Here is a 26,200-nt window from a genome sequence, read left to right on the forward strand (position 1 = left end):
CCTTGGTTTGCCACAAGTCCCAAAACAGGGGAAAATCTCTTCCCAGAATTACTGTGTGCATTAGGGACCTCACAACACACACCTCATGAGAGGCGAGTCCACATGGAGTCTCTAGCTTTACTAGGGCAGTGGGGTACGCCTTGGTGTCCCCATGGATGCACAGAACCCCAATAACATGTCCGGTGAATGATGTAGGGTCCACCAGGCTGGCGTGCACCAGTGTGACCAAGCTCCCAGAGTCCAGTAGAGCCTCTACAGGATGGTCATTCACTTTGATATGACACATTTGTTGTTCAGTTTCTAATACAGTCCCTGCCGAGCAAACCGGCCGTGCGAACAAAGACCTCCGCCTTGCTGAGTCACACTCTATTGGCTCAACGGTAAGGGGACAGTTTGCTGCAATATGCCCAGGTCCACGACACCGCCAACATATTATGTGGCCCTGATCCCCTTGTGACTCTGGCCTGGTCCGTACTGTCCACTTAGTTCCCATTTTCTCTTCTTTGCCCTCGTGAACCACCTCCCTTTGGGACATTTTTCACCCCCCTTATGCATGGAACAGTCTTACCGGAGGTTCCGGACGATTTGCTGTTCCCGGAGTTGGACCGTCCAGGAGGTGTGGTCTGGAGTAAATCCTCGGTTGCTTTATATCTCTCAACGAGGTTTACAAGGTGCTCCGCATCTTTGGGGTCGCCTTGTCCAACCCAGCGCTGGATCTCCGGGGGCAAAGAGCGGACAAACTTGTCCAAAACCACCTTTTCCACTATCTGTGCTGGCGTAGACTCCTCTGGCTGTAGCCACTTTTTAACCAGGTGGACTAGGTCGTACATCTGGGAGCGTGCTGGTAGGTGATCAAAGAAGGTCCAATTATGCACACGTCGGGCCCGGACATTGGTGTTCACCCCCAAACGAGCCAGGATCTCACCCTTTAATTTTGCGTAGTCCTGGGCATCTTGCTCGCCGAGGTCAAAATAGGCTTTCTGTGGTTCACCGGTCAGGAAAGGTGCCACTACTTCAGCCCACTGTGCCACGGGTAATTTCTCTCGCTCTGCCACTCTTTCGAAGACCATGAGATAAGCCTCAACATCATCGGTGAGCGTCATTTTCTGCATGGACGACTGTACAGCAGCACGAGTGGTGGGAAGCGAGCTTGGCGGCCTCTGCACATTTTGCGCCACAGCCAGGACTTGCTCTTGGAGTTGCTTGTTAATGTGCTGCTGCTCCCTTAATGCAAGCTGGTTAGCCTCTATCAGCAGGGCATTGGTTTCCGCCTGGGCCCGCATGGCCTCCTCATGTACCTTCTGCTGGTTTGCTGTCATCAGCTGGAGGTTACTGTTAGCTTGGATAAGCTGTTTCAAAAGTTCATCCATCCTGGCTGTCTCTGATTGCTGCGCAGCTGCAGCTTTTATCCAGGACATAGATTTTCAACACTTTTTCCAAGCGCCTGTTGTCCTTAGCAACGGTTGCTACAAATGTCCATTAACACGTGTATGTCTCTTTAAGAGTCTCTTTGCCCGCATCCGACACCATATGTGAGAGGGACAGCATCAAATGTCGCTTGGCAGCCTGGGCTTCACAAGTAGAGACAGGGACACTGTAGGTAAAGTCCAAGTCCAGGCTGTGCCTGGGTTTATTTTAAGTGTCAACACAACAATACAGCCTTAACATCAGGCCAAACATACAAAATAAACACCTGCTCGGCTGAGCTCTGACTAAACAAGGTACGACCCTAACTATACTAGAGACACACTAGGTGCCCCCGAACGTGAAACAAAACAGTAGAACACGGCCACTTACATCATGGTTCTTAGCATTCCAGCAGCCGCACACAGGCCTGCAGACCCAGGTTTAATGGAGCCTGCAATCAGCCTCACCTGGTATGTGGGAGTGACCTCCCACCCGGCACTTGGTCACTCCAGGAAAACCGACCCGGATTAAGCGGGTTGGATCCGCTATACTACAACTAGAATGTGCCAGTAACATAGTATCACTGACACACATAACTTCGGTTTTCCTTCACCGAAACCCAGGCATTTCGGTGACACGTATCTGTCCACAAGCTGCCTAAAGCAGCATAGGAGAGCATCCTAGGAGAAATATACATTCCCTCAATAACTCTGCCTGTCACTGTCTCACAATGTATATTTGTAACATACATTGGTTAACAAAAAAATGTGTATATTTTTGTCCCTGTAGCTTTTGCATTTGTGTCACTGTGAGTAGACCAAATACAGGAAGTGAGGGTGGAAAAGCAGGGCTCTGTACAATAAGGACAAGCGGGGTTGTGTGCACTGAGGGCAAGCGGGGCTCTGCGCACTGAGGGCAAGCGGGGCTCTGCGCACTGAGGGCAAGCGGGGCTCTGCGCACTGAGGGCAAGCGGGGCTCTGCGCACTGAGGGCAAGCGGGGCTCTGCGCACTGAGGGCAAGCGGGGCTCTGCGCACTGAGGGCAAGCGGGGCTCTGCGCACTGAGGGCAAGCGGGGCTCTGCGCACTGAGGACAAGCAGGGCTCTGCGCACTGAGGTCAAGCAGGGCTCTGCGCACTGAGGACAAGCAGGGCTCTGCGCACTGAGGTCAAGCAGGGCCCTGCGCACTGAGGACAAGCAGGGCCCTGCACACTGAGGACAAGCAGGGCTCTGTGCACTGTGGGCTTGTCCTGCCCTCACTTCCTGTATTTGGTCTCCTCATAGGGACACACAGGCAATAGCTGCAGGGACTGCATTTTTTTCGCCCAAAAATATACAATTTTTTTTAATCAATGTGATTTAATCAATGTATATTACAAATATACATATAATAGTAGTATCTACAGTATATACAGTTTTTTGTTAACAAAAGGTACACTTTAACTATGTATGTTATTGATCCCGTACAGTGAAAAGCGTAAATGAATACCAAACGCCAGAATTGTTTGGGTCAGTTTAAATATATAAAACTAAAATTGATTTATTGAAAAATCAGACCAAAAAATTAGCCCTAACACAGATCTATTGACGGAAAACTTAAAAAAAAAAAAAAAGTTATAGGGGTCAGAATATGGAAATTAAAAAACAAACAAAAGAAAAAAAAACACTAAATTATACAAACTGGGTATAATTGTTCCCCACAGTGAATGGTGTAAAAACTAACCACAGTCCCTCCCCCCAAACTTTGCTAAATTGCTTTAGTTTTTATTTCACCTACACTGTTTCGCATTATAGTTAATCGTCCTGTGTGACTGGAAAGACTACATGACTTCCACAAAGGGTATACAGAAGCAGATAAGTACTGGAAGGCTTGAGGATTTTTAAATAGAAGTAAGTTGCAAATCTGTTTAAAGGGGTACTCCGCTGTTCAGAGTTTGAAACAAACTGTTCCAAACGCTGGAGCCGGCGCCGGGAGCTTGTGACTTCAAAGCCCTGCCCCCTCAGTTCAAGTCTATGGGAGGGGGCGTGACAGCCGCCACGCCCCCTCCTATAGACTTGCATTGAGGGGGTGGGCGTGACACAACGAGGGGGCGGGGCTATGACATCACGAGCTCCTGGCACCGCCTCCAGTGTTCCGGACAGTTTGCTCCAAACGCTGAGCAGCGGTGTACCCCTTTAACCGTAAGGCACCAGTTGATTATTTTTCTTCAGAATGCCCCTTTTAACTGAACATTTTGTAAAACTGGTCTGCATTATTTGTCAGCAACCATATAGACAGATGTAAAATGTTTAACTTTAGCTATCAATGACATAAAAGACACACAACGTTATCTGAACAGTTTATTATTAAAGCAATATAATTAAGCAACATGATAAAAAATGGTCACCATATTGATCCCTTAAACCATAGATTGGCTGCAAGCCAAGTTATACGATTTTTTTTTTTAAAGCAATTTTGATCATATAAGTATTGGAAGAAATACCCTGTACTGCTGAGGTTACTTGCCTTTATGGCAGTGGTCTGCAACCTGTCACTTTAAAGCTGCTGCACAAGGTATTCTAGAGACTAAAAAGCTGCAGATTTTTCCTTGTTGAAAATCCATTGTTGTTAACACATAATCAATAATGAGACATCACATAGTGGACAGTATACAGAAATGAGATGGACCCAGACTGACATGTATAGGAGTAAAGATATTGGTGCAGAGGTAACAGTCAGACCTGGGGCCCAATGTCTGAGAAGGCTAAAAGACCCCCTCACCACGATGGAAGATCACAGTATTATAAATACACCCGGTCGGTGGGGCCCAGTTATAGATTTTTTGTTCTAGCTCAAGAGTTTCATGTTATCCCTCTGATGTCATATGGTAATAAAAAGTTTGTGTATAAGGCAGAGACATATCAGAAATTGCAGGCACAGATTACTTTATGGCAGCAGATTTGTGGATTTTTTTTTTTGACTACTATCTACATCTTCTCCCTTCCCTTGGCTGAACATGTGTCCTATTTCAACCATGCTAACTATGGAGGAAGTTTAACAAGACCGCTATTTCATCCAACGGTGATAAGTAAACCCTTTGCCAGATTTATCAAGAAGTGTTCTCTTTTTGATAAATAAGGGCAGGTATGTGGCTTCCCTGTACGCCTATGAGTGAACTCTAGTCTAGCTCAGAGCTAGCATGGACTTTTGCTAAAACTTTAAGTAAACTCAGTAGGTTGGTGAGACCCCACCACATTTTACTAAAACCCACCCACTTTTCAAACAAGGTGTAGATCAGTGATGAATTTCCCCCTGTGTAACTATACTTTCTGCACTCCCTTCTCTATTTAACCCTTCCTGATACTTGTGCATGTACGTTATAATGCTGGAGAGGGAGTATGGAGGGCCATCATGCCTCGGTGTACTGAGCAGTACAATCACAATACATTAATCTTGCAGTGTACTGATGAATACAATCTACAAATATAAGTCTTAAATAAAAGAATGAAAAAATAAAAATCTAAACAACTGATATTGCTGCATTCATGAATATCCAAATTATTACAATATAAAGCTATTTATCCAGTTTTGTTACCGCTGTAGGAGGAAAAGTACACAAAACCAGAATTGCCTCCTAAAACATGGATTAAAAAGTGATAAGAAAGTCAAAATCTACCCCGGAATTCCACCAATAAAAACTAAAGCTCACCCTGCCAAAAATGAACCTTAATATAGCGTCGCAGTGGTCAAACAAGCCCCGCTTCGTGCAGTGGTCGAACAAGCCCCGCTGTGTGCAGTGGTTGAACAAGCCCCATTCAGGAGGAGAGCCGGAGCCCCGTATGGTTGATCACTGGGGGGCCCACCCCATGAAATAAAAAAATGGAGCAATTTGTTAATAATAAGGTATTTTGTTCTTGAGTTATTTCTCTTGGAAAGAGCACTATATCGTGCCCATAAGATGTGTCCACTCAGCACTGATTGGACACTTTTTTGGGACCCCACTAATTGACATTCCCAGAAGGAATAATAGAGGAGCTCATCTGGATGATGTTCCTTTCCCTTACGCATTTAATTGTGTAGACAAATCAGAATAAACTATTGGGCTAGTGAAGCTTAAGTGACCTATGACTACAGAGCCATCATTTTATCATTATAGGTAAGTGAAAAAAAATCCTGGCTTACAATTTAATCTTGAATCTTCACACTGCGGGAAATCCACGTGGAATTCCGCGTGAATTTATTCCCCATTATATTTAATGGGATTCCACGCTGTCATTCACACAGCAGAATTTGTGCATGCGGAATTCTGGTGCTGAAATTCTGTTTTTCAGCACCGGAAAAATAGAAGTCTGGTCTTATATTTTTTGAGACTGCGGAATCCCATTGAAGTCAATAGGGCTGACTTTTTGCCCAATTTGTTCGGAATTCCAGCAGAATGCATGCGGAATCAGCACAAATTGACACTTTTTTTTCCTACTGTTGCCCACAGACCGAAGCAGCTGGGGAACTACTACACCCATCATGGAACAGACTAGTTTCCATGATGAGCGTAGTAGTTCCCCTGCCTGTGGTAGTCAGTGAGTGGCTGGAGAGATAACTGTAGCACTGGTACTACTACTTTCATCATGGAACAGTCTATTCCATGTTGGGGGTAGTAGTACAAGGGCTAAGGGATTGATTGCATCTGGTCTCAATTCTATGACCCACTGTGATCATAAGTTATTAACCTGGGGAGTGGGGAGCATGTCACCGCTCCGCTCCTCAGCATAACTTTTAATTCAAATACCCTGCTGGGAGCCCTGAATGGCCAGCACCAAGTGGCCTGTCAGGGCTCCTTGTGGGGTTTTTAAAGTTATACTGAGCAGATTCTAGCTCTTCATAGAGCAATGGCGCAATGTCGCCTTCTTCCCCGACAGGAGCCGTCTCTCCTACTACAGCTCCCATCATGGAACAGTACTGCAGGAGTCCCGGGTGGCTGCGGAGTAATGTAACGAGATGCGGAATCATGCGGAATTCTGCATGTGTTCAGAATCTGCAGAATTTTGCATCGAACCAATGCAGATGCAGAATTCATGCAGATAGGCGGATTTTCCGCCGTGTGAACGCGGCCTTAGTGTTTATTCACACATATGCATCTATTCCAAAGTTGTGACGCGTGAGATTCAAGATTAAATCATTAAATTGTGAGTGCCAGGATTTCTTTTCACTTCCCTATATTGGCTCTCCATCCTCGAGCACCACGTGTGTGCCAGTGCCGACCCTATTCCTACATCCAGCATCATTTTCTCATTACTCTGGAATTTGAAGGACGATTTTGCCCATGTTCTTGTTGTCTTCCATGCGCTGGTGGGCATCAACGATTTTCTCCAGAGGGTATACACTGTCCACTATCGGCCGTAGATGAATGGGACCTCCAGTGGCAAAGTAAGGCAGAGCTTGCTCTGTAAACGCCTTCACCAGCTTGGCTTTGTACTGTGACACAGAGAGAACAGTAAATTATCACAAGTATCCAAGGCAGCAGAAAAGCAAAGTCTCTATAAAGGGATCATATCCCTATCCCAATTCTGTATTATGTGTGCTCTACGTTGTATGGTGTGACATGTATCTGGCACTGTATTTTGGAGACCTGTACCTGAATATTGGGGTCTTCATAGATTCTGTGGTTGTCACATTATTATTAAAGGGGTTATCCAGGAAAAAAACTTTTTTTTATATATCAACTGGCTCCAGAAAGTGAAACAGATTTGTAAATTACTTCTATCAAAAAATCTTAATCCTTTCTGTACTTATGAGCTGCTGAAGTTAAATTGTTCTTTTCTGTCTAAGTTCTGTCTGCTGACATGTGTATCAGGAACCACCCAGTTTAGAAGAGGTTTGCTATGGGGATTTGCTTCTAAACTGGGCGGTTCCCGAGACACATGTCATCAGAGAGCACTTAGACAGAAAAGAACAACATTAACTTCAGAAGCTCATAAGTACTGAAAGAATTAAGATTTTTTATTAGAAGTAATTTACAAATCTGTTTAACTTTCTGGAGCCAGTTGATATATAAAAAAAAGTTTTTTCCTGGATAACCCCTTTAAGTGGGTTCTGAAGGCACCTACACAACAGGACACAAAACACCAGTAGGGCTGGGCGGTATACCGGTTCATACCGAATACCGAAATTTTTGTGCTGCACGATATGAATTTTAACCCCCCCACTGGATTGAATGAATCAGCCCAGCGCTGCGCTGTCCCCACATCAGGGAATTAATCATATGTGACCCGTGAGCGCTGTTCTGCCCCCCCCCAATTAATTATCAGCCCAGCGCTGTCCCCATCGGGGTAAATACTCACATGTCACCCGTAAGCGCTGCCTTCCTCTTCCTCCTGTTTGTTGCAGCCGCGGGCACGGACACTCTATACCAGTGGTCTTCAACCTACGGACCTCCAGATGTTGCAAAACTACAGCTCTCAGCATGCCCGGACAGCAGTTGGCTGGGAGTTGTAGTTTTGCAACATCTGGAGGTCCGCAGGTTGAAGACCACTGCTCTATACTGTGCGGTATCCCTATGCCCGGGCTGCAAAAAACAAACAAAATAAACTTTAACTCACCTCCCGTTGGTCCGGTACTGGCCTCACCTGCTTCTTCTGCGTCAGCCTATGTTCCGCCTCGGCCGGTGATAGGATGAGCCCACTGTCATGTAAGAAGCCGTCCAGAGCTCCGTGGGCTTAGCCTATCACCGGCCGAGGCGGAACATCGGTGCAGCCGGTGATAGGCTGACGGCTTTCCAACGTTCCCGTCCCCAGCGTAAGGCGGACGTAGGAACATGCGTTAGTTTATTTTGTTTACCTTTTGCAGCCCGGGCATAGGGATACCGCACAGTATAGAGTGTCTGCTCCGGAGGCCCGCAACAAACAGGAGGATGAGGGCAGCGCTTGTGGGTGACATGTGAGTATTTACCCCGATGGGGGCAGCGCTGGGCTGATAATTAATTTGGGGGAGGGGAGGAGGAGGAAATACCGTTATATACCGTGGAACCGCCAAAAGTTACAAAAATACTGTGATACACACATTTGGTCATACCGCCCAGCCCTACATTGGTATTTACTTACTTTACTAGATTGAGATCTTAAGAGACTTCCAAGAAGGCTTCCTCTTTTCCACAGCAGCTTTGCCAACAGGTCTCCATTTATCACACCAGAGCTCATGAGCCCGTAGACCACCCAGCGGCCATCAGTGTTCAGACATTCCAAGTTCTTCTGCCAGTGCATGGCCCCCACACAATCTAAAATAATATCTGCACCGACATCTGATGAAACAAAATGAAAGGTTTAAGATAAAATGTGGTATATAACCTTAGGCTGGGTTCACACTACGATTTGTATTTACGGTTCCCGTATACGGCTGGGAGGAGGGGTGGGCGGGGCTTAACCGCGGCGCCCACACTCAGCCGTATTCGGGAACTGTAGTTAATGCATGTCTATGAGCCGACCGGAGTGAACTGCAGCCTCCGGTCGGCTGCTTTTTTGGCCGTATGCGGTTTCCCGACCGCAGGCAAAAACGTGGTCGACCACGTTTTTTGCCTGCGGTCGGGAAACCGCATACGACACCGCCCACCCCTCCTCCCAGCCCTATACGGGAACCGTAAATACAAACCTTAGTGTGAACCCAGCCTTAGGCTGTATTTGCCATTAGACACCTGTGGGCCTGTGCCTAGGGCAGCAGTGCTGAGGGGGGCAACATCTCAGTGAATAAGAAAAATAATTAAAGCATACCTGTCAGATCCCAGAAAGAAAAAAGAAAAAAATATGTTACTCAGTACCTAACCCTGACCATGTACATCTAATGTATATGCCTCTATCACCTATATTTATTATTAAAAAAAAACTCTTTTCTTTAGCTGACAGTGTCAGAAATCCTGTATGGGGAGAGGTGGTGTGTCCCTCTCTTGTGGTGGTGGGAGGTGATTGGGGTGTCTGCTCATGCAGCCTTGTCCAGCCTTGTAATCTCTTGTCCATGACTCATGGACAAGCTGATGCTGCTATAGGACTGGTTAGTGTCCCAGTAGGTATGGGGACCCCTAGTGGTGGGAATTTCAGGAGCCGTTTTCTTTATTTAATATAAAAAAAAAAAATGAAACAACCGTATAACCATACAACCAAGGTCTTTAATTTGCATCAGTAACAACATATAAAAAGATTTTGGATCTGACAGTGTCCATTTAAATACTTTTGATGTAGCTGCCACCGCCATGTTGTGGCCTGGAGAGAATTTTTTCCCCCTTTTGGTTGAATCCACTTGGGTCAGAAATACTGTGATTGATTTTACAGCATTCTGAGTATAGTGGTGAGAGCCATGGTGAATCTGCAGGAGGCTTTTGCTGTGTATTTGGACATATCTGCATGAACATGTTTGAAGCTTATGCAATCACCCTAATGGAGTGTAGTCAGTCCAAATTTAGGGCAGCATAAGCTGAAAACACCACCCTCATATGAACATAATCATCGTGATAGTAGTTGCTGTAGTATTTGGGGTTATAAACTCTAATTTGGAAGTTGCCCAAGTATAATCTTTGGGAGCTGGAGAAGCTGAGCACTCAGATCTCTATCCTATGCCAGCTCACTAAGGCATACTCAAACATGTCTTCTATCATATCCATGTAGTGTATTTACTAATGTATGAAAGGACTCCGCCACTCCCTGCACTTATCACAATACACTAGGGCTGCAGCCTGGCTCATACGGTTTGTTCTACCCACTGGCATCCAAAACACACATGGAAAAAATGATATTAATAAAGAAGTGACGACTTTAATGACACAAGAACTTCTCAGAAGGAACAAAACAGTTTCCTAATTACCAGAAGAATAGTACGGTAAGTGAACACAGCACCTGCACGTACTACTACTACAGAGGGAAGAGGATTAACATCAACCTCGTGTGGAATGTTTTGTAACCTTTTTCTTATTGTTCCAAAGCATTTAAAACAAATAGATGAAGCAACTTTCTCTTTTAGCAACTTTTAGTCTCGATTAAAAACATCCTAACGTAAGCAACCGTATGTGTCTTCATGGACTACAAACTAACCCTGTGTTGTCTGACTCTTGTTAACATACATTTGGCAAACGGGCTGTAGGCTTGGCCATGTATACACAGTCATCTATAGCACTGCTGGAACTGTATGTGCGGTTTCTGTGTTTCCTATTGACTTTACAAAATAGAGCTCTATATTAAATAAAGATTATTCTCCAAATCTTCTGCAACTCTGAGACCCGTTCAGACGCCGTAAAATGGACCATTTTACGGTGTGTGAACATGTTCTAACCCCTTAAGGATCCAGGGCGTACCAGGCGGGATGCCTGCTGCAATCATTCAGCAGGCACCCCAAAAAAAAAACCCTTGGGGGGGTTGATTCCTGAGAGCTCCCCCACCCCATTTCAGCGATCGTTGAAAATCGCCGATCAATTCAGATCGGCAATTTGCACTGATTCCAGGTCAATCGGGTCCCCGGTCACCTGGAAAAAGAGGGTGATAGTGCCGTCCGAGATGGCACCTATTACCCTGTAGCCACCTCACAATCGTCCTGATTCGTCGGCCGTTACCGGCCAACAAATCAAGACTCCTGCTGTGGGGGTGTCCCTAACGGCACCAGCACCGCCCCTATTCCGGAGGGCGAGATCAGGTGCCGGGAGTCCTCACCTGGACCAGAAGCGGAGACAGCGGCGGTGGCATCAGGCAGGATCCGGCAGAGCAGCAGGAGGTAAGGCCGTACCTCATGCTGTTGCCTAGCAACAACTCCCAGCACGCACAAAAGGGCATGCCTGAAGATGTTGTTATGCAACAGCAGAAGGCACAATTACAACTCTTAGCATGCCCTTTGGTAGTTTGTGCATGCTGGGGGTTGTAGTTATGCAACAGCTGGAGGCACATTTTTTTCTATGAAAAAGTGGGCCTAAAGCAGTTGCATAACTACAACCCCCAGCATGCAGGGACAGCCAAAGGGTATGCTGGGACTACACTACACCTACACAAAATGAAAAGTATAACACTGCATATACATATACACCCACTTACACAGTTCCCCCCAAGGAAAATGAAAAGCATATGGTACGGCACTGTTTGCAAAACGGTGCCTCCAGCTGTTGCAAAACAACAACTCCCAGTATTGCCAGACAGCCATTGACTGTCCAGGCATGCTGGGAGTTTTGCAACAGCTGGAGGCACCTTGTTTGGGAAACACTGCCGTAGGGAAATTTAATATTGGAGGCAAGTGTCATTCTTGCATCCAGGTCCGTCCCTATGCAAATCCCTAATACAGGCCTCAAATGCGCTTGGCACTCTCTTACTTCGGAGCCCTCTCGTATTTCAAGGCAACAGTTTACGACCACATATGGGGTATTTCCGTACTCGGGAGAAATTGCCTAACAAATTTTGGGGGGCTTTTTCTCCTTTTACCCCTTATGAAAAGGTAAAGTTGGGGTCTACACCAGCAGGTTAGTGTAACATTTTTTATTTTGTACACTAACATGCTGGTGTTGCCCCATACTTTTGATTTTCACAAGAGGTAAAAGGAAAAAAGTACGGAAATACCCCATATATGGATGTAAAATTCTTTGCGGGAGCACAAAAAGGCTCAAGAGTGAGAGCGCACCATGTACATTCGAGGTGATTCGCACAGGAGTGGCTGATCGTTACAGCGATTCTGACATAAACGGAAAGAAAGAACACCCACGTGTGACCCCATTTTGGAAAATACACCCCTCACGGAACGTAACAAGGGGTATAGTGAGCCTTAACACCCCACAGGTGTTTGGAGAATTTTCATTAAATTTGGTTGTGAAAATGAAAATGGTTTCTTTTTTCACAAAAATGCTGGTGTTATCCCAAATTTTTCATTTTCACAAGGGGTAATAGAAGAAATGGGGTTACAAATTATGGGGGGCTTTTTTCCTGAGTATATACATACCCCATGTGTGGACGTAAAGTGCTCTGCTGGTGCACTACAGGGCTCAGAAGAGAACGAGCGCCATTGGGCTTTTGGAGAGAGAATTTGGCTGGATTTGAAGGCCATGTGCGTTTACAAAGCCCCCATGGTGCCAGAACGGTGGACCCCCCCACATGTGACCCCATTTTGGAAACTTCACCCCTCAAGGAATGTAATAGTGGGTACATTTTGAACAGTGGTCCATGAAAATGAAAAATTAAATTTTTAATTTGCACAGCCCACTGTTCCAAAAGTCTGTCAAACGCCAGTGGGGTGTAAATGCTCACGGCACCCCTTACTAAATTCTGTGAGGGGTGGAGTTTTCAAAATAGGGTCACATGTGGGGGGGGGGGGGGCCCTTCTGCTCAACGTGAGGTTTCTGTCCTCCCTGAGCTCGCCTTAGGACACCTGCGTTATGGTTTGACAGGTGTACAGCACCAGTCAAACTCCCCACCTGCGACTGTTCTGGCACCACGAGGGGCTTTGTAACTGCACATGGCCCCCGACTTCCATTCCAAACAAATTCTCTCTCCAAATGCCCAATGGTGCTTCTTCTCTTATGAGCATTGTAGTGCGCATGCAGAGCACTTTACATCCACACATGGGGTATTTCATACGGTTACAACTTTTGGGGGGCATTTTCTCCTATTACCTCTTATAAAAATGGTAAATTTAGGGAAAAATGCATTTTAGTAATAAAAAAAAAAAAAAGATTTCATTTACACATCTGACTTTACCAAGAAGTCGTCAAACACCTTTAAGGTGTTAAGGCTCACTGTACCCCTTGAAACGTGCCATGGGGGGTGTAGTTTTCAAAATAGTATGCCATATATGATTTTTTTATTTTTATTTTGCTGTTCTGGCACTATAGGGGCTTCCTAAATGCGACATGCCCCCCAAAAAACATTTCAGCAAAATTCACTCGCCAAAATCCCACTGTTGCTCCTTCGCTTCTGAGCCCTCTAGTGCACCCACAGAGCACTTGACTTACACATATGAGGTATTTTCTTACTCGAGAGAAATTGGGTTACAAATTTTGGGGGTCTTTTCTCCTTTCATCCCTTGTAAAAATTCAAAAACTGGGTCTACAAGAACATGCAAGTGTAAAAAAATTGAGATTTTGAATTTTCTCCTTTACTTTGCTGCTATTCCTGTGAAACATCTAAAGGGTTAACAAACTTTCTGAATGTCATTTTGAATACTTTGAGGGGTGCAGTTTTTATAATGAGGTCATTTATGGGGTATTTCTAAAATGAAAGCCCCTCAAATCCACTTCCAACTGAACTGGTCCCTGAAAAATTCTGATTTTGAACATTTTGTGAAAAATTGGAAAATTGCTGCTGAACTTTGAAGCCCTCTGGTGTTTTCCAAAAGTAAAAACATGTCAACTTTATGATGCAAATATCAAGTAGACATATTGTATATGTGAATCAATATATCATTTATTTGGGATATTCATTTTCCTTATAAGCAGAGAGTTTCAAGGTTAAAAAAAATGCAACATTTTCAAACCTTTTCATAAAATTTTCACCAAGAAATGATGCAAGTATCGACAAAAATTTACTTCTAACATAAAGTAGAATATCTTGGAATCAGAATGAAAAGTAAAAGCATCCCAGAGTTATTAATGCTTAAAGTGACAGTGGTCAGATTTGCAAAAAATGCCCGGGTCCTTAAGGTGAAAATGGGCTGGGTCCTTAAGGGGGCTAAGGGTGAAATCACATGATCAGGTTGTGTTGCAGTTTCCAATACTGCAATGAAATTCCATTGCTTACAATTGGAAACGCACATAATTCAGCTACAAACTGCAATGCAACTGCCAAGCAACCTGATCGTGTGTTTTCACCCGTGTTAGTTCCTTACTGCATTCAGTATTTCTGCTTGCTATTATTTATATTCATGTTTTTAATGTTTCTATCCTTTGGATGTGGGACTAAAGGGATTAGGTTCCATTCACACTACAGAATTTACTTGCAAAAATTCCAGTGCACCAACCTCTCATCGTCTGCTGTACCGTGCACACTGCAGAATTATTGTCAAAATTCAGATTCTGCCGAAATAATTATCATGTTCATTCTTTTGGCGGAATTCTGCACAAACTGCATTGCCGTCAGTGGTGTCGCTCCAGAGGGCCCCTGTAGGGCCATTAGAAGATGGAAGGCTGTCCACCAACTGATGACAAACCCCGATACACTGAAACAAGCCATTCACCTTTTCACCCCCTAGATGCAAGCAAGAATTTTTTAGTTCACTGACAGCAAGCAGAGATCCTCATGACAGTAAGGAACTGAAACACAAAATATGTTAGAGAATTGCAAAACTTTTCATTATACAATAGATTAGGCTTTATTTGCCTATGACATTTTATGGGCAGCTAATATAAGAGACCCTATAAAATCTACATAGAACACATATTAGAATTAACTTACTGTTTGTGGCCTCAAGACATTTTTTCCCAAAATCCTCTTCTTTGTAATTGAAACCAGCTGCAGCTCCAAGTTTCTTGGCAATTTCTATTTTTTCCGAGGAACCTACTGTTACCATAGGGATTGCTCCAGCCAAGCGGCATAGCTGGATGGCAGCTGTACCAACACCACTGGCACCGGCATGTATCAGCACAGTCTCCCCTTTCTGAACTTTACCTGTAAATGGGCAACATAGAAGAATTGGAACCAGTGGCAGAACAGGGCACTTTCAGTGAATAGGTTTGGCAGGGAAACTCACCTACAAAGTGCAAAAGCTGGAAGGCAGTGAGCCAGGCTTCAGGAATGGAAGCAGCATCAGTGTCACTCATGCCTTGGGGGATCGGAATGAGCTGACATGCAGGCACTGACACATATTGAGCATTACCCCCTCCAGCAAGAAGTGCCATGACACGATCTCCAACCTTCCACTGTCCATCAACCCCCGGACCAAGTGCCACCACTATACCCGCAGCTTCCAGACCTAGAATCTGACTGGCACCAGGGGGTGGCGCATACATTCCCCGTCTCTGCAAAACCAAGAAAATGTAATAAGACATCCTTGTTGAAGAACATTCTAGGCAACAACAATACACTGGGTTATGCATAGTACAGTACTGGGGTCAAGAAGGACACAGGAATTCTCTCTGTTTTGATCAGTGAATTTTACCCTCATACCCTGTACTAGGAATAACACAATATGTAAGCTGTGCCCAGAATTACTTTAAAGGGGTACTCCATTGGAAAAAGTCAATTTTTTATGCTTACCGTAAAATCTCTCTAGTTGGATCCATTGGGGGACACAGAAACTGTGGTATATGCTTTTGCCACTAGGAGGTGCTGACCCTAGGCTTACAAAGAAAAGTTGGCCCCTCCTGGCAGGATATACCCCGCCTACTGACCCTGAGCTAATCAGTTTAGTCCCAAAGCAGTAGGAGGAAACCGACAGAGAAGGAAACCAGCAGGTGTCCGAGGGTACCAGACAAAAAAGGGAACTGAACCAGCCCTCAGACAAAAACAAACCGAACCTTAGTCACAAATCATGGGTGGGCGCTGTGTCCCCCAATGGATCCTCAGAGAAAGAGATTTTACGGTAAGCATAAAAAAATCTACTTTTCTCGGTTGGTACCATTGGGGGACACAGAAACTGTGGGATGTACCAAAGCAGTCCCTGGGGCCGGAAGAAACCCCAACACAGAATCAGGCAGAGGACTGAGCAACAACTGCCAGCAACATCTTGCGGCCCAAACTGACGCGAATGTGTGCACGTGGTAAAATTTAGTGAAAGTGTGCAAGGACGACCAGGTGGCCGCCTTACAGACTTGCATGGTCGAAGCCCTATTGCGGGGAGCCCAAGAAGCCCCAACGGAACGCGGGGAATGCGCAGTCACCCAAAAAGGTGGGGCCTTTCCTGTACGACGGTACAATTCCAATATGGCAGAATGGATCCACCGCAAAATGGTCGCCTTGGAAGCCGGAAGACCCTTGTGACTACCCTCTGGAATCACGAAGGAGTCACCCTGCCGAAAAGAAGAGGTGACTGAAAGATATATCCGGACAGCCCGAACAACGTTCAGACTATGTAGGGAACGCTCTTTAGCATTGGAAGGAGCCGGACAAAAAGAAGGAAGAACAATCTTAGTTCACATTAAAGGGGGAAACCACCTTGGGCAAGAAGGAGGGAGATGGCCAAAAAACCACCTTGTCCTGATGAAGGAAGAAAAAAGGGGAGCGAAATGAAAGAGACGCCAACTCAGAGACCCTCCCAATGGAAGTGATAGCGATGAGAAAGGCGACCTTCCACAAAAGGATGTGAAGAGAGGCATCCCGAAGAGGTTCGAACTGAGCCTCCCTCAAATACCAAGCACCAGGTTGAGGTCCCAAGGAGGAGTGGGAGAACTCAAAGGTGGCACCTTATGGGTCACGCACTGCAGAAAGGTGCAGACATGAGATTTAGAAGCTAAATGCCATTGAAACAAAATAGAAAGAGCCGACACTTGATCCTTAAGAGAGCTCAGGGTCAAATGTTGATCTAAACCGGGTTGTAGAAAAGCAAGAAGGCACGGTAAGGAAAACACGACCAGGGAAGCGGACTGCGCCTCGCACCACCGGAAATAAGCCTTCCAAGTGTGGTGGTAAATTCTGGCGGAGGAAGGCTTCCGTTCTCAAAGCATGGTGTGAATCCCCCCGGATGAAAACCCCCGAGCTCTTAAAAACGCAGTTTCAACCGCCACACCGTCAAATGCAGTGACAGTAGACTGGGGTGGCAGAGAAGATCCTGGGAGAGCAGATCGGGGCCAAGTGGAAGTCGCAGCGGTACGTCGGCGACCAGCCAAATTATGTCACCGTACTGGGCCAGTCTGGAGCCACTAGCATGGCAGGAGCGCCCTCCGCCTTGTGTTTCTGCAGAACCCTGGGCAGGAGAGAGGCGGAAAGAGGTAAGGGAGATGGGAGGATGACCACGGAATGACCAGGGCATCCACCGCCAGAGCCAGATGGTCTTGTGACTTTGCAACAAAGTGGGGAACCCACCTGTTGGGGAGAGGCGCAAAGAGATCCACATCCAGGGTCTCCCAGAGATCACAGATCTGTGCAAACACCTCCGAATGGAGAGACCACTCCCCCGGATCTGCCAAAGATCGGCTGAGAAAGTCCGCTTTCCAATTCTCCACACCCGGGAACTCGAGCCTCGGCCCAGATCAGAATCCTGGAGACCTCCATCGGCGAGGGACTGCGCATGCCGCCCTGATGATTGATGTATGCCACAGCCATGGCAATGTCCGACTGAACACGGACCAGCCGATCCTGAAGGAGGATCTCCCAGTGGAAGAGGCAAAGAAAGATGGCCCGGAGCTCTAGAAGATTGATGGGAAGGCAAGCCTCCGAAGGATACCAGCAAACCTGGACCGTCAGATCCCAAAACACACCCCCCCAGCCCTGGAGACTCGCATCGGTCGTGACAACCTGCCAGTGGAGGGGAATTAAGGACTGCGAGGAAGGAGGCGAGAATGGAGCCACCACAGAAGGGACGACCGAACAGCAGGGGGCAAAAGAATCCGCCGATTCGGGGATAACGGTGATTTCTCCCACAATGACCTTAGTGAAAACCCTGGGAGCTGTAGCCAAGCCAAAAGGTAGAGCCACAAATTGAAAGTGATCCTCAGGGACAGCGAATCAAAGGAAACGCTGATGGTCTGGGAAAATAGGGATGTAGAGATAGACGTCCCGGATGTCCACCAACGAAAGAAACTCCCCCTGGTCCATGAAAACCACTTGAGGTCCAGAATGGGAAGGACAGAGCCCTCCTTCTTGGGAACGACAAAGAGGTTCAAGTAGAACACTGAAAAACGCTCCCCTGTTGGAACTGGTACTATTACTCCCTGAGAGAGGAGTGTACTTAAAGCGACCTGAAAGGCCGCTGCCAAAGAAGGGGATCGAGGAGGGCGGAATCGGAAGAAACGATCCCTGGGGATGGAAGCAAATTCTATCCGATAACCATCTGAAATGACGTCCCGTACCCAGAGGTCCTGAACCTGAGCCAGCCAAACGTCCCGGAAAAGAGACAGACGCCCTCCCACCTGAGAAGAAGATGCGGGTGGGGCACCCCTTAAGGAAGAGGAAGGCTTACGGGTACCAGACTTGGCTGTGAAACCGCCGGAGAGGATGTCTGACTTCCAGGGAGGACATGCCTTGAACGAAGGGGCTATCCGAGATTGGGAGTGGGACTGTTTGGGAGGGTGACCCGATGCAAAGGACCGAAAGGAAGTCCCCTTCCAACAGGGATCGGAGCGACGAGGCTTGTTCTGCGGCAGCAGAGAACTCTTACCCCCTGTAGCTTCGGAAATAATTTCATCCAGCTGTTTCCCAAAGAGCCGGGTACCGGAGATGGGTAACTCTGTTAAAGATTTCTTCGAAGCAGCATCAGCATTCCATGCCTTCAGCCACATGGAGCATCGAATGGCAACCAAATTACCTGAAGCAAAAGCTTGCAGCGAACGGACTCCAAGACTGCTGAGCAGAGAAAGTCACCGGCCTGAGACAGCTGGCGAGCAATATCCGCTAAGTCCTCCCAGGGAGCACCCGACAGAATGCCCTGTCGTATTTGGGAAGCCCAAACTGAAACAGCCTTCTCCACCCAAGCGGATGCAAAGGTGGGAAGCAGGGACAAACCTGCTGCTTCAAAGGAAAATTTTGCCAAGTTCTTTTTGTCCGCAGGATCCTTAAATGATGCTGCGTCCACTAGAGGCAGACGAGAGACTGGAGGATCAACTGTAGGTGGCACTGTCCACTTGGAAACCAGATCCGGAAGAAAGGAAAACTGAGCTTGAAACTTCTTGGTTCCCTGAGATTGTTTGTCCGGATGCTTCCAAGCCTTGTCAAACAAGTTGTCAAATTCCGCATGAGAATTGAAAGCCTTGAGAGAACGTTGAGAGCGGCGAAAAGAAACTTACGGATCAGGATCCGAAGTTCTTGGGTCCTCCAGACGAAAAGTGTCCCTGATGGCTGACACCAATCCGTCCACCATTTCAGACACTGCAGAGTGGTCCTCATGATCCGAGGTTGATTTCGACCCGTTATCCGCTACTTCCCTACGAGGTAGCCTTAGACTGAGGTGTGTGAGACCTGGAACGAGGAGTCGGAGACCTGGGATGATTACCCACAGAAAGGCCCCTGGAGAGGGGACGCTGCCTGTGAGCTGGGGAAGAGGAGCGAGACCTAAGGGAAGAGTGTCTATCCCTTAGAGCGCATGCGAGCATGTTGGAATACAGGGTCAGGGGATATTGAACGATACTCCCTTGGAGAAGTACGTAGGAAGGACCTCTCCAAGGCGGAAGCCACTGATTTGGAGACCCTAGCCATTTTGGAAATCGACTGGGTGAGGAAAGAAACCCACTCTGGGGGAGGGACGGACCCCACGCATTCCAGGGGAACATCTTGAGATATTGAGAGAGACGGCATGGCGCGCTTGGAGGAGCAGGCAGAACAGTTGGATTCAGTGGAACCACCATGTATTTTGGTCTTGCAGCCCACACAAGCATAGTAGGTGACCAGGGCCGCGGTTGCCTCTCTTGGGGGGGCTGGCTGGTTGGTTGGTTCAGGCCTGGGTGTCCCGCTGCTGGAGCTGGGAAGCAGGCTGGAGCAGAGAGCAGGCTGTAGATCCCCTGATGCTGGAGCTGAGGAGACCAGGAGCAGCTGCAACGATATGGGCCATGTAGCAGGAGAGAAGAGAGGAGGAGCTAACAGTCCATGCCGGAGGCTGCCTCTGCCCCAGGACAGACCCTCATTGGTGAAAAATTACCCCAATTGCTCGAACTGAGCTGATAGGTAAATCAGTGACCCCTGGTGCACGCGCAATTATTCAATGACCAGCCACAGAAGTGGGCAGAAGCTCCGCTGTGTGTCCAAATGCGGGCAGGGAGAAGCTCCCAACCCGTCCGCAGCCACGGTCTATACTAATTCACTTGCCCTGCGCGCCTGCCGAGTGCCGGCGAAAGTGAAAGTAAAAGGACGCCGGGCGCAAGATTGCAGTGCAGCTGCAGGAGCTGCGGCCGGCATCCCTGATAGAGAAGCGCTGCGCTGTAAGTATGCAGTGCCAGGGAGGGAGAAGGGGAGGGGGAGGGAAATGCACCGCAATCCCCGGCACTGTGAGAAAACACCTCACCCGATTTCCACAACTCAAGAAAATGGATTTAAGTCCCACCCACAGGAGACCCCAGAGATAAGGGGCTCCCCAGTAAGGACCCAGCATAATAAGAAAAAGAGTGCTGGTGTGAGGGGGGAGAGGAAGGGGGAGGGATATACTCACCCTGTACACCGCCATAATTAAGATGTCTTCAGCCAGCTATAGTCACCTGCATCACGTCGGGCTGAGACAGCGGGACGAGCAGGGAAGATAGGGGACCTGGACCCAAGGTGCAACTCCAGGCGCTGGCCGTTGGTGGGAAGGGGTTAACGGTGCATACTCTATGCCCGTGCCCCTTAGCCGCATAAGGGGGAACAGGTAGCACCATGCTTCTGAACCCCCACCTGAAAACAAGAAAATAAAAAGGGGGGAAAAAAAGTCTAAAACAGGCCCTAGCTATAAAAAATAAAAATGAAGATCATGTCTGGAGAGAGCGCCAGACCTGTATCTGCCTCCTACTGACACTAAGCTAAAACTGATTAGATCAAGGTCAGTAGACTTGATATATCCTGCCAGGAGGGGATACCTTTTCATTGCATGCCTAGTGTCAGCGCCTCCTAGTGGCAAGAGCATATACCCCCGGTTTCTGTGTCCCCGAATTGTACCGACCGAGATTTTTTTTTTTAAATCAACTGGTGCCAGAAAATTATACAGATGTGTAAATTACTTCTATTTAAAAATCTTAATCCTTCAATTACTTACCAGCTACTGTATGCTCCACAGGAAGTTGTATAGTTCTTTTCTGTCTGACCATAGGGCTCTCTGTTCACACCTCTGTCCATGTCAGGAACTGTCTAGAGCAGGATAAAACCTATCCTATGGGGATTTGCTCCTGACCCGAACAGTTCTTGACATGGACAGAGGTGTCAGCAGAGAGCACTGTGGACAGACAGAAAACAAATTAAAAAAGAAAAGAACTTCCTCTGTAGTTTACAGCAGCTGATAAGTACTGGAAGGGTTAAGATTTTTAAATATAAGTAATTTACAAATCTTTAAGCTATCTTCACACTGCATGTATTTTTACACAGTGTGACTGTAGCCTAAGAAGTGATAAGAAAAATAATAATAGATCTATATTGGTAACAGGTAGGCAATATCCAAAATGTGGCCGCTATTACAGCTCTGGCAAAGAATGTTACCAAGATGTACTGGAGTCTTGAATGGCATCTCTACCTATTTATGCATAGAGATGTCGCGAATTGTTCGCCGGCGAACAGTTCCCGGCGAATTTTGCATGTTCGCGTTCGCATTGCCGGGCGAACATATGTGAAGTTCTATCCACCCCCTATACTTTAACATTGCAGTAATCTTTGATCAGTCCCTCCCTTCCAGACCCTCCTACCTCCTGCACGGACGCCATTTTAGCCTCATTCAGCATGCTGCAGGCTTAGGAAGTGGAGGGTTAGAGAAGCTGCTCCTGCTGTATAGGGAAAGTGATAGCTAGGTTGCTGCTAGGTGGTGTATTCAGGGTCCAGTTTACTCCTAAAGCACTAGTGTAACATCTGCTTTAAGGACAGCACCCAAAAAAGCCCTTTTTAGGGCTGAAATATATCAGTTCTGGTTGGGAGGGAACCGCTGGTTAAAAGGGGTACTCCAGAATCAAACTTAAGTTCCTTCAAGCAACTAACTACTGCAGTATTCAAAGAGCTGAAAGATATCAGTCTGTGTGTTTTGCAACAGCTATAGGTACCCTGGTTGGGGACCACTGCTTAAAAGGGGAACTCCGCTGGTAAGCTTTTTTTCTTTAAAGCAACTAACTACTACAGTATTCAAAGGGCATAAATATATCAGTCCGTGTGTTTTGCAACAGCTGGAGGCACCCTGGTTGGGGACCACTGCAAAAAAGGGGAACTCCGCTGGCAAGTTTTTTTGCTCATTGTCACCCTAGTGCAAATCACATTAGGTGCGACAGTTGTGCAAATAAAAAAAAAAAAAAACTTTTTTGGCTGTTAAATAAAATCAGCCGTCACTGTTAGTTAACGTCACAGTTGCCATTTTTCCTGCCTGCAAGGCAAATTGTGTCACCCTAGTGCAAATCACATTAGCTGCGACAGTTGTGCAAATTTAAAAAAAATACCTTTTTTGGCTGTTAAATAAAATCATTCGTCACTGTTCGTTCACGTCACAGTTGCCCTTTTTCCTGCCTGCAAGGCAAATTGTGTCACCCTAGTGCAAATCACATTAGGTGTGACACTTGTATAATTTTAACCAAAAAAATTACAGGCAGAGGAAGGCCACCCCTCAGGGGTCATCGTGGTGCTGGGATTCCCTTTGGCCCTAGAATTGCCAGTGTTCAGAGGCCACGTACCCTGAACCCCCAAAGTTCTGAGGACTTAGTTGACTGGCTATCACAAGACACCCAATCTACTACTAAAGCTTCCGCTCGGAACCTTGACGCACCGTCCTTCTCCTCCTCTAGCTTAGCTTTGGGCACCTCTCATGCTACCACTTGCCCTGCTAGCCCACCAGCTTTTACCATACAAGCTGGTGGAGTCTGAGGCCTTTAAAAAATTTGTAGCCATTGGGACACCGCAGTGGAAGGTACCCGGACGAAATTTTTTTGCACAAAAGGCAATCCCCAACCTTTACTCCATTGTGCAAAAGGAAATTATGGCATGTCTGGCACACAGTGTAGGGGCAAGGGTCCATCTGACCACTGATACCTGGTCTGCAAAGCATGGTCAGGGCAGGTATATCACTTACACTGCGCATTGGGTAAACTTGGTGACGGCTGCCAAGCATGGAATGCGTGGCTCTGCAGAGGAGTTGGTGAGGTTGGGCAAGTTGACACATGTGCCGTGCATGGCACATGTGTGTAATCTGATTGTACAATGCTTTGTGCTCAAGTACCCAGGCTTACAGGATGTCCTGAAGCAGTCCAGGAAGGTGTGTGGCCATTTCAAGCGTTCCTACACGGCCATGGCACACTTGTCAGATATCCAGCGGCGAAACAACATGCCAGTGAGGCGCTTGATTTGCGACAGCCCGACACGTTGGAATTCAACACTCCTAATGTTCAACCACCTGCTCCAACAAGAAAAAGCCGTCAACGAATATTTGTATGACCGGGGTGCTAGGACATCATCTGCGGAGCTGGGAATTTTTTTGCCACGTTACTGGAGGCTCATGCGCAATGCCTGTAGGCTTATGCGTCCTTTTGAGGAGGTGACAAACCTAGTCAGTCGCACCCAAGGCACCATCAGCGACATCATACCATTTATTTTCTTCCTGGAGCGTGCCCTGCGAAGAGTGCTGGATCAGGCAGTAGATGAGCGTGAAGAGGAAGAGTTGTGGACACCATCACCACCAGAAACAGCCTTATCAGCATCGCTTGCTTGACCTGCGGCAACGCTGGAAGAGGATTGTGAGGAAGAGGAGTCAGAGGAGGAATGTGGCTTTGAAGAGGAGGAGGAAGACAAACCACAGCAGGCATCCCAGGGTGCTCCTTGTCACCTATCTGGTTCCCGTGGTGTTGGACGTGGCTGGGGGGGAAGAAGATTATACCTTCCCTGACATCACTGAGGATGAGGAATGGGACATGATTAGCTCGGCATCTGTCCTTGTGCAAATGGGGTCTTTCATGCTGTCGTGCCTGTTGAAGGACCCTCGTATAAAAAGGATGAAGGAGAACGACCTGTACTGGGTGTCCACGCTACTAGACCCCCGGTATAAACATAAAGTGCTTGACATGTTACCGCATTACAGCAAGGCGGAAAGGATTCAGCAGGTCCAAAATAAATTAAGAAGTATGCTGTACACAGCGTATAAGGGTCATGTCACAGCACAACAGGGATCTAACAGGGGAAAAGGTGAAAGTAATCCACCTCCTCCTCCCACGAACACGCCGGCAAGGACAGGATGCTTTACAGACATGCTGTTGATGGAGGACATGCAGAGCTTTTTAAGTCCTACACATCGCCACAGCCCTTCGGGGTCCACCATCAAAGAACGACTTGACCGACAGGTAGCAGACTACCTGGCCTTAACCGCAGATATCGACACTCTGAGGAGCGATGAACCCCTTGACTACTGGGTGTGCCGGCCTGACCTGTGGCCCGAGCTATCACAATTTGCGCTCGAACTTCTGGCCTGTCCCGCTTCAAGTGTCCTGTCAGAAAGGACCTTCAGTGCAGCAGGAGGTATTGTCACTGAGAAGAGGAGTCGCCTTGGTCAAAAAAGTCTGGATTACCTCACCTTTCTTAAGATGAATGAGGGATGGATCCCGAAGGGACTGACACTGGGCGATACATTTGACTGAACAAGGCCTGATCAGATGAGCTGCCTTGGGCTAAAAATGGTCCACACGCTGCTGTATTTGAACTCTGAATGCCGGATGACTTGCGTGACTTATCCGCCACCAACTAGGGTTCAAGCCGCAATGTTTTAGGGCACTTTCTGCCTGGCAAAACAAACAGAAATTTTTCAGGCTGCTGCTACAGCGGCTGCGACAATACCAATTTTTCATCCAGGTGTACATGCCAAATTTTTCTGGCCTCTGCTGCGGCAATTGTTATGTGCTGCAATTTTTATGGCCGCTACTACAGAACAGCTGCAACAATACCACATTTTTCAGGCATGTGTACAGGCCTAATTTTTCTGGTACTCTCTGCTGACATCTCTGTCCATTTTTGCAACCGTCGATATTAGATGTATGCTAAGGGTAGCATGGTGGCTCAGAGGTTAGCACTGCTGCCTTGCAGCGCTGGGGCCTTGTGTTCAAATCCCACTATGTGCTACCTCAAGGGGGGCTCTAACTATGTGCTGCCTAATATGGGGGAATCTTATGTGCTGCCTAAAGGGGAGCTCTAACTATGTGCTGCCTAATATGGGGGAATCTTATGTGCTGCCTAAAGGGGAGCTCTAACTATGTGCTGCCTAATATGGGGGAATCTTATGTGCTGCCTAACATGGGAGAATCTAACTATGCCATGCCTAGAGGGGGGGGGATCTAACTATGTGCTGCCTAAAGGGAGGCTCTAACTATGTGCTGCCTAATATGGGGGAATCTTATGTGCTGCCTAACATGTGGGAATCTAACTTTGTGATGCCTAAAGGGGGGGATCTAACTATGTGCTGCCTAAAGGGAGGCTCTAACTATGTGCTGCTTAATATGGGGGAATCTATGTGCTGTCTAAAGGGGGGAATCTAACTATGTGATGCCTAAAGGGGGCTAAAGCACGTTATTCCAAACCATTTAGGAATAATAGGTGATTTATGCCCTTTATGGATTAAAACCAGACTCCATGCCATGGATCCCCCTCCGGCACGCCACAGTCCAGGTGTTAGTCCCCTTGAAACAACTTTTAAATCACTATTGTGGCCAGAAAGAGTCCCTGTGGGTTTTAAAATTCGCCTGCCCATTGAAGTCAATGGCGGTTCGCCCGGTTCGCGAACTTTGGCGGACGTTCGCGTTCGCGGTTCGCGAACTGAAAATTTTATGTTTGTGACATCACTAGTTATGCAGTATACATTCCTTGATATGTTATTTCTGCACCAAGCCATCTAAGATCTAGGTGTAAAAGAAATTGTTTTTTTTACATGGGAGGGGCCCTAAATTCTGCTACCCTGTACATGAGAAGGGCCCTAAATTCTGCTACCCTGTACATGAGAAGGGCCCTAAATTCTGCTACCCTGTACATGAGAAGGGCCCTAAATTCTGCTACCCTGTACATGGGAAGGGCCCTAAATTCTGCTACCCTGTAC

The 26,200-nt window shown here is 47.1% G+C and overlaps 2 protein-coding genes across 5 annotated transcripts in view; one reads left to right on the top strand and one right to left on the bottom strand.

Moving 5' to 3' along the window:
• Window positions 1-26,200, top strand: part of LOC130361405 (uncharacterized) — a 94,144-nt gene that overhangs the window by 40,804 nt on the left and 27,140 nt on the right. The window lies entirely within an intron of this gene.
• TP53I3 (tumor protein p53 inducible protein 3) overlaps window positions 3,739-26,200 on the bottom strand; it is a 50,955-nt gene continuing 28,493 nt past the window's right edge. For both annotated transcript variants that reach the window (XM_056564355.1, XM_056564356.1), the window contains exons 3-6: window positions 15,077-15,344; window positions 14,782-14,994; window positions 8,482-8,678; window positions 3,739-6,856 (exon numbers count right to left, since the gene is read on the bottom strand). In XM_056564355.1, coding sequence (XP_056420330.1) covers window positions 6,674-6,856; window positions 8,482-8,678; window positions 14,782-14,994; window positions 15,077-15,344 — 861 coding nt within the window. In that variant the 3' untranslated portion in view covers window positions 3,739-6,673. The remainder of the gene's footprint in view (window positions 6,857-8,481; window positions 8,679-14,781; window positions 14,995-15,076; window positions 15,345-26,200) is intronic.

The sequence above is a fragment of the Hyla sarda genome, chromosome 3 (genome assembly GCF_029499605.1).
Source record: "Hyla sarda isolate aHylSar1 chromosome 3, aHylSar1.hap1, whole genome shotgun sequence".
Classification (NCBI taxonomy): Eukaryota; Metazoa; Chordata; class Amphibia; order Anura; family Hylidae; genus Hyla; species Hyla sarda.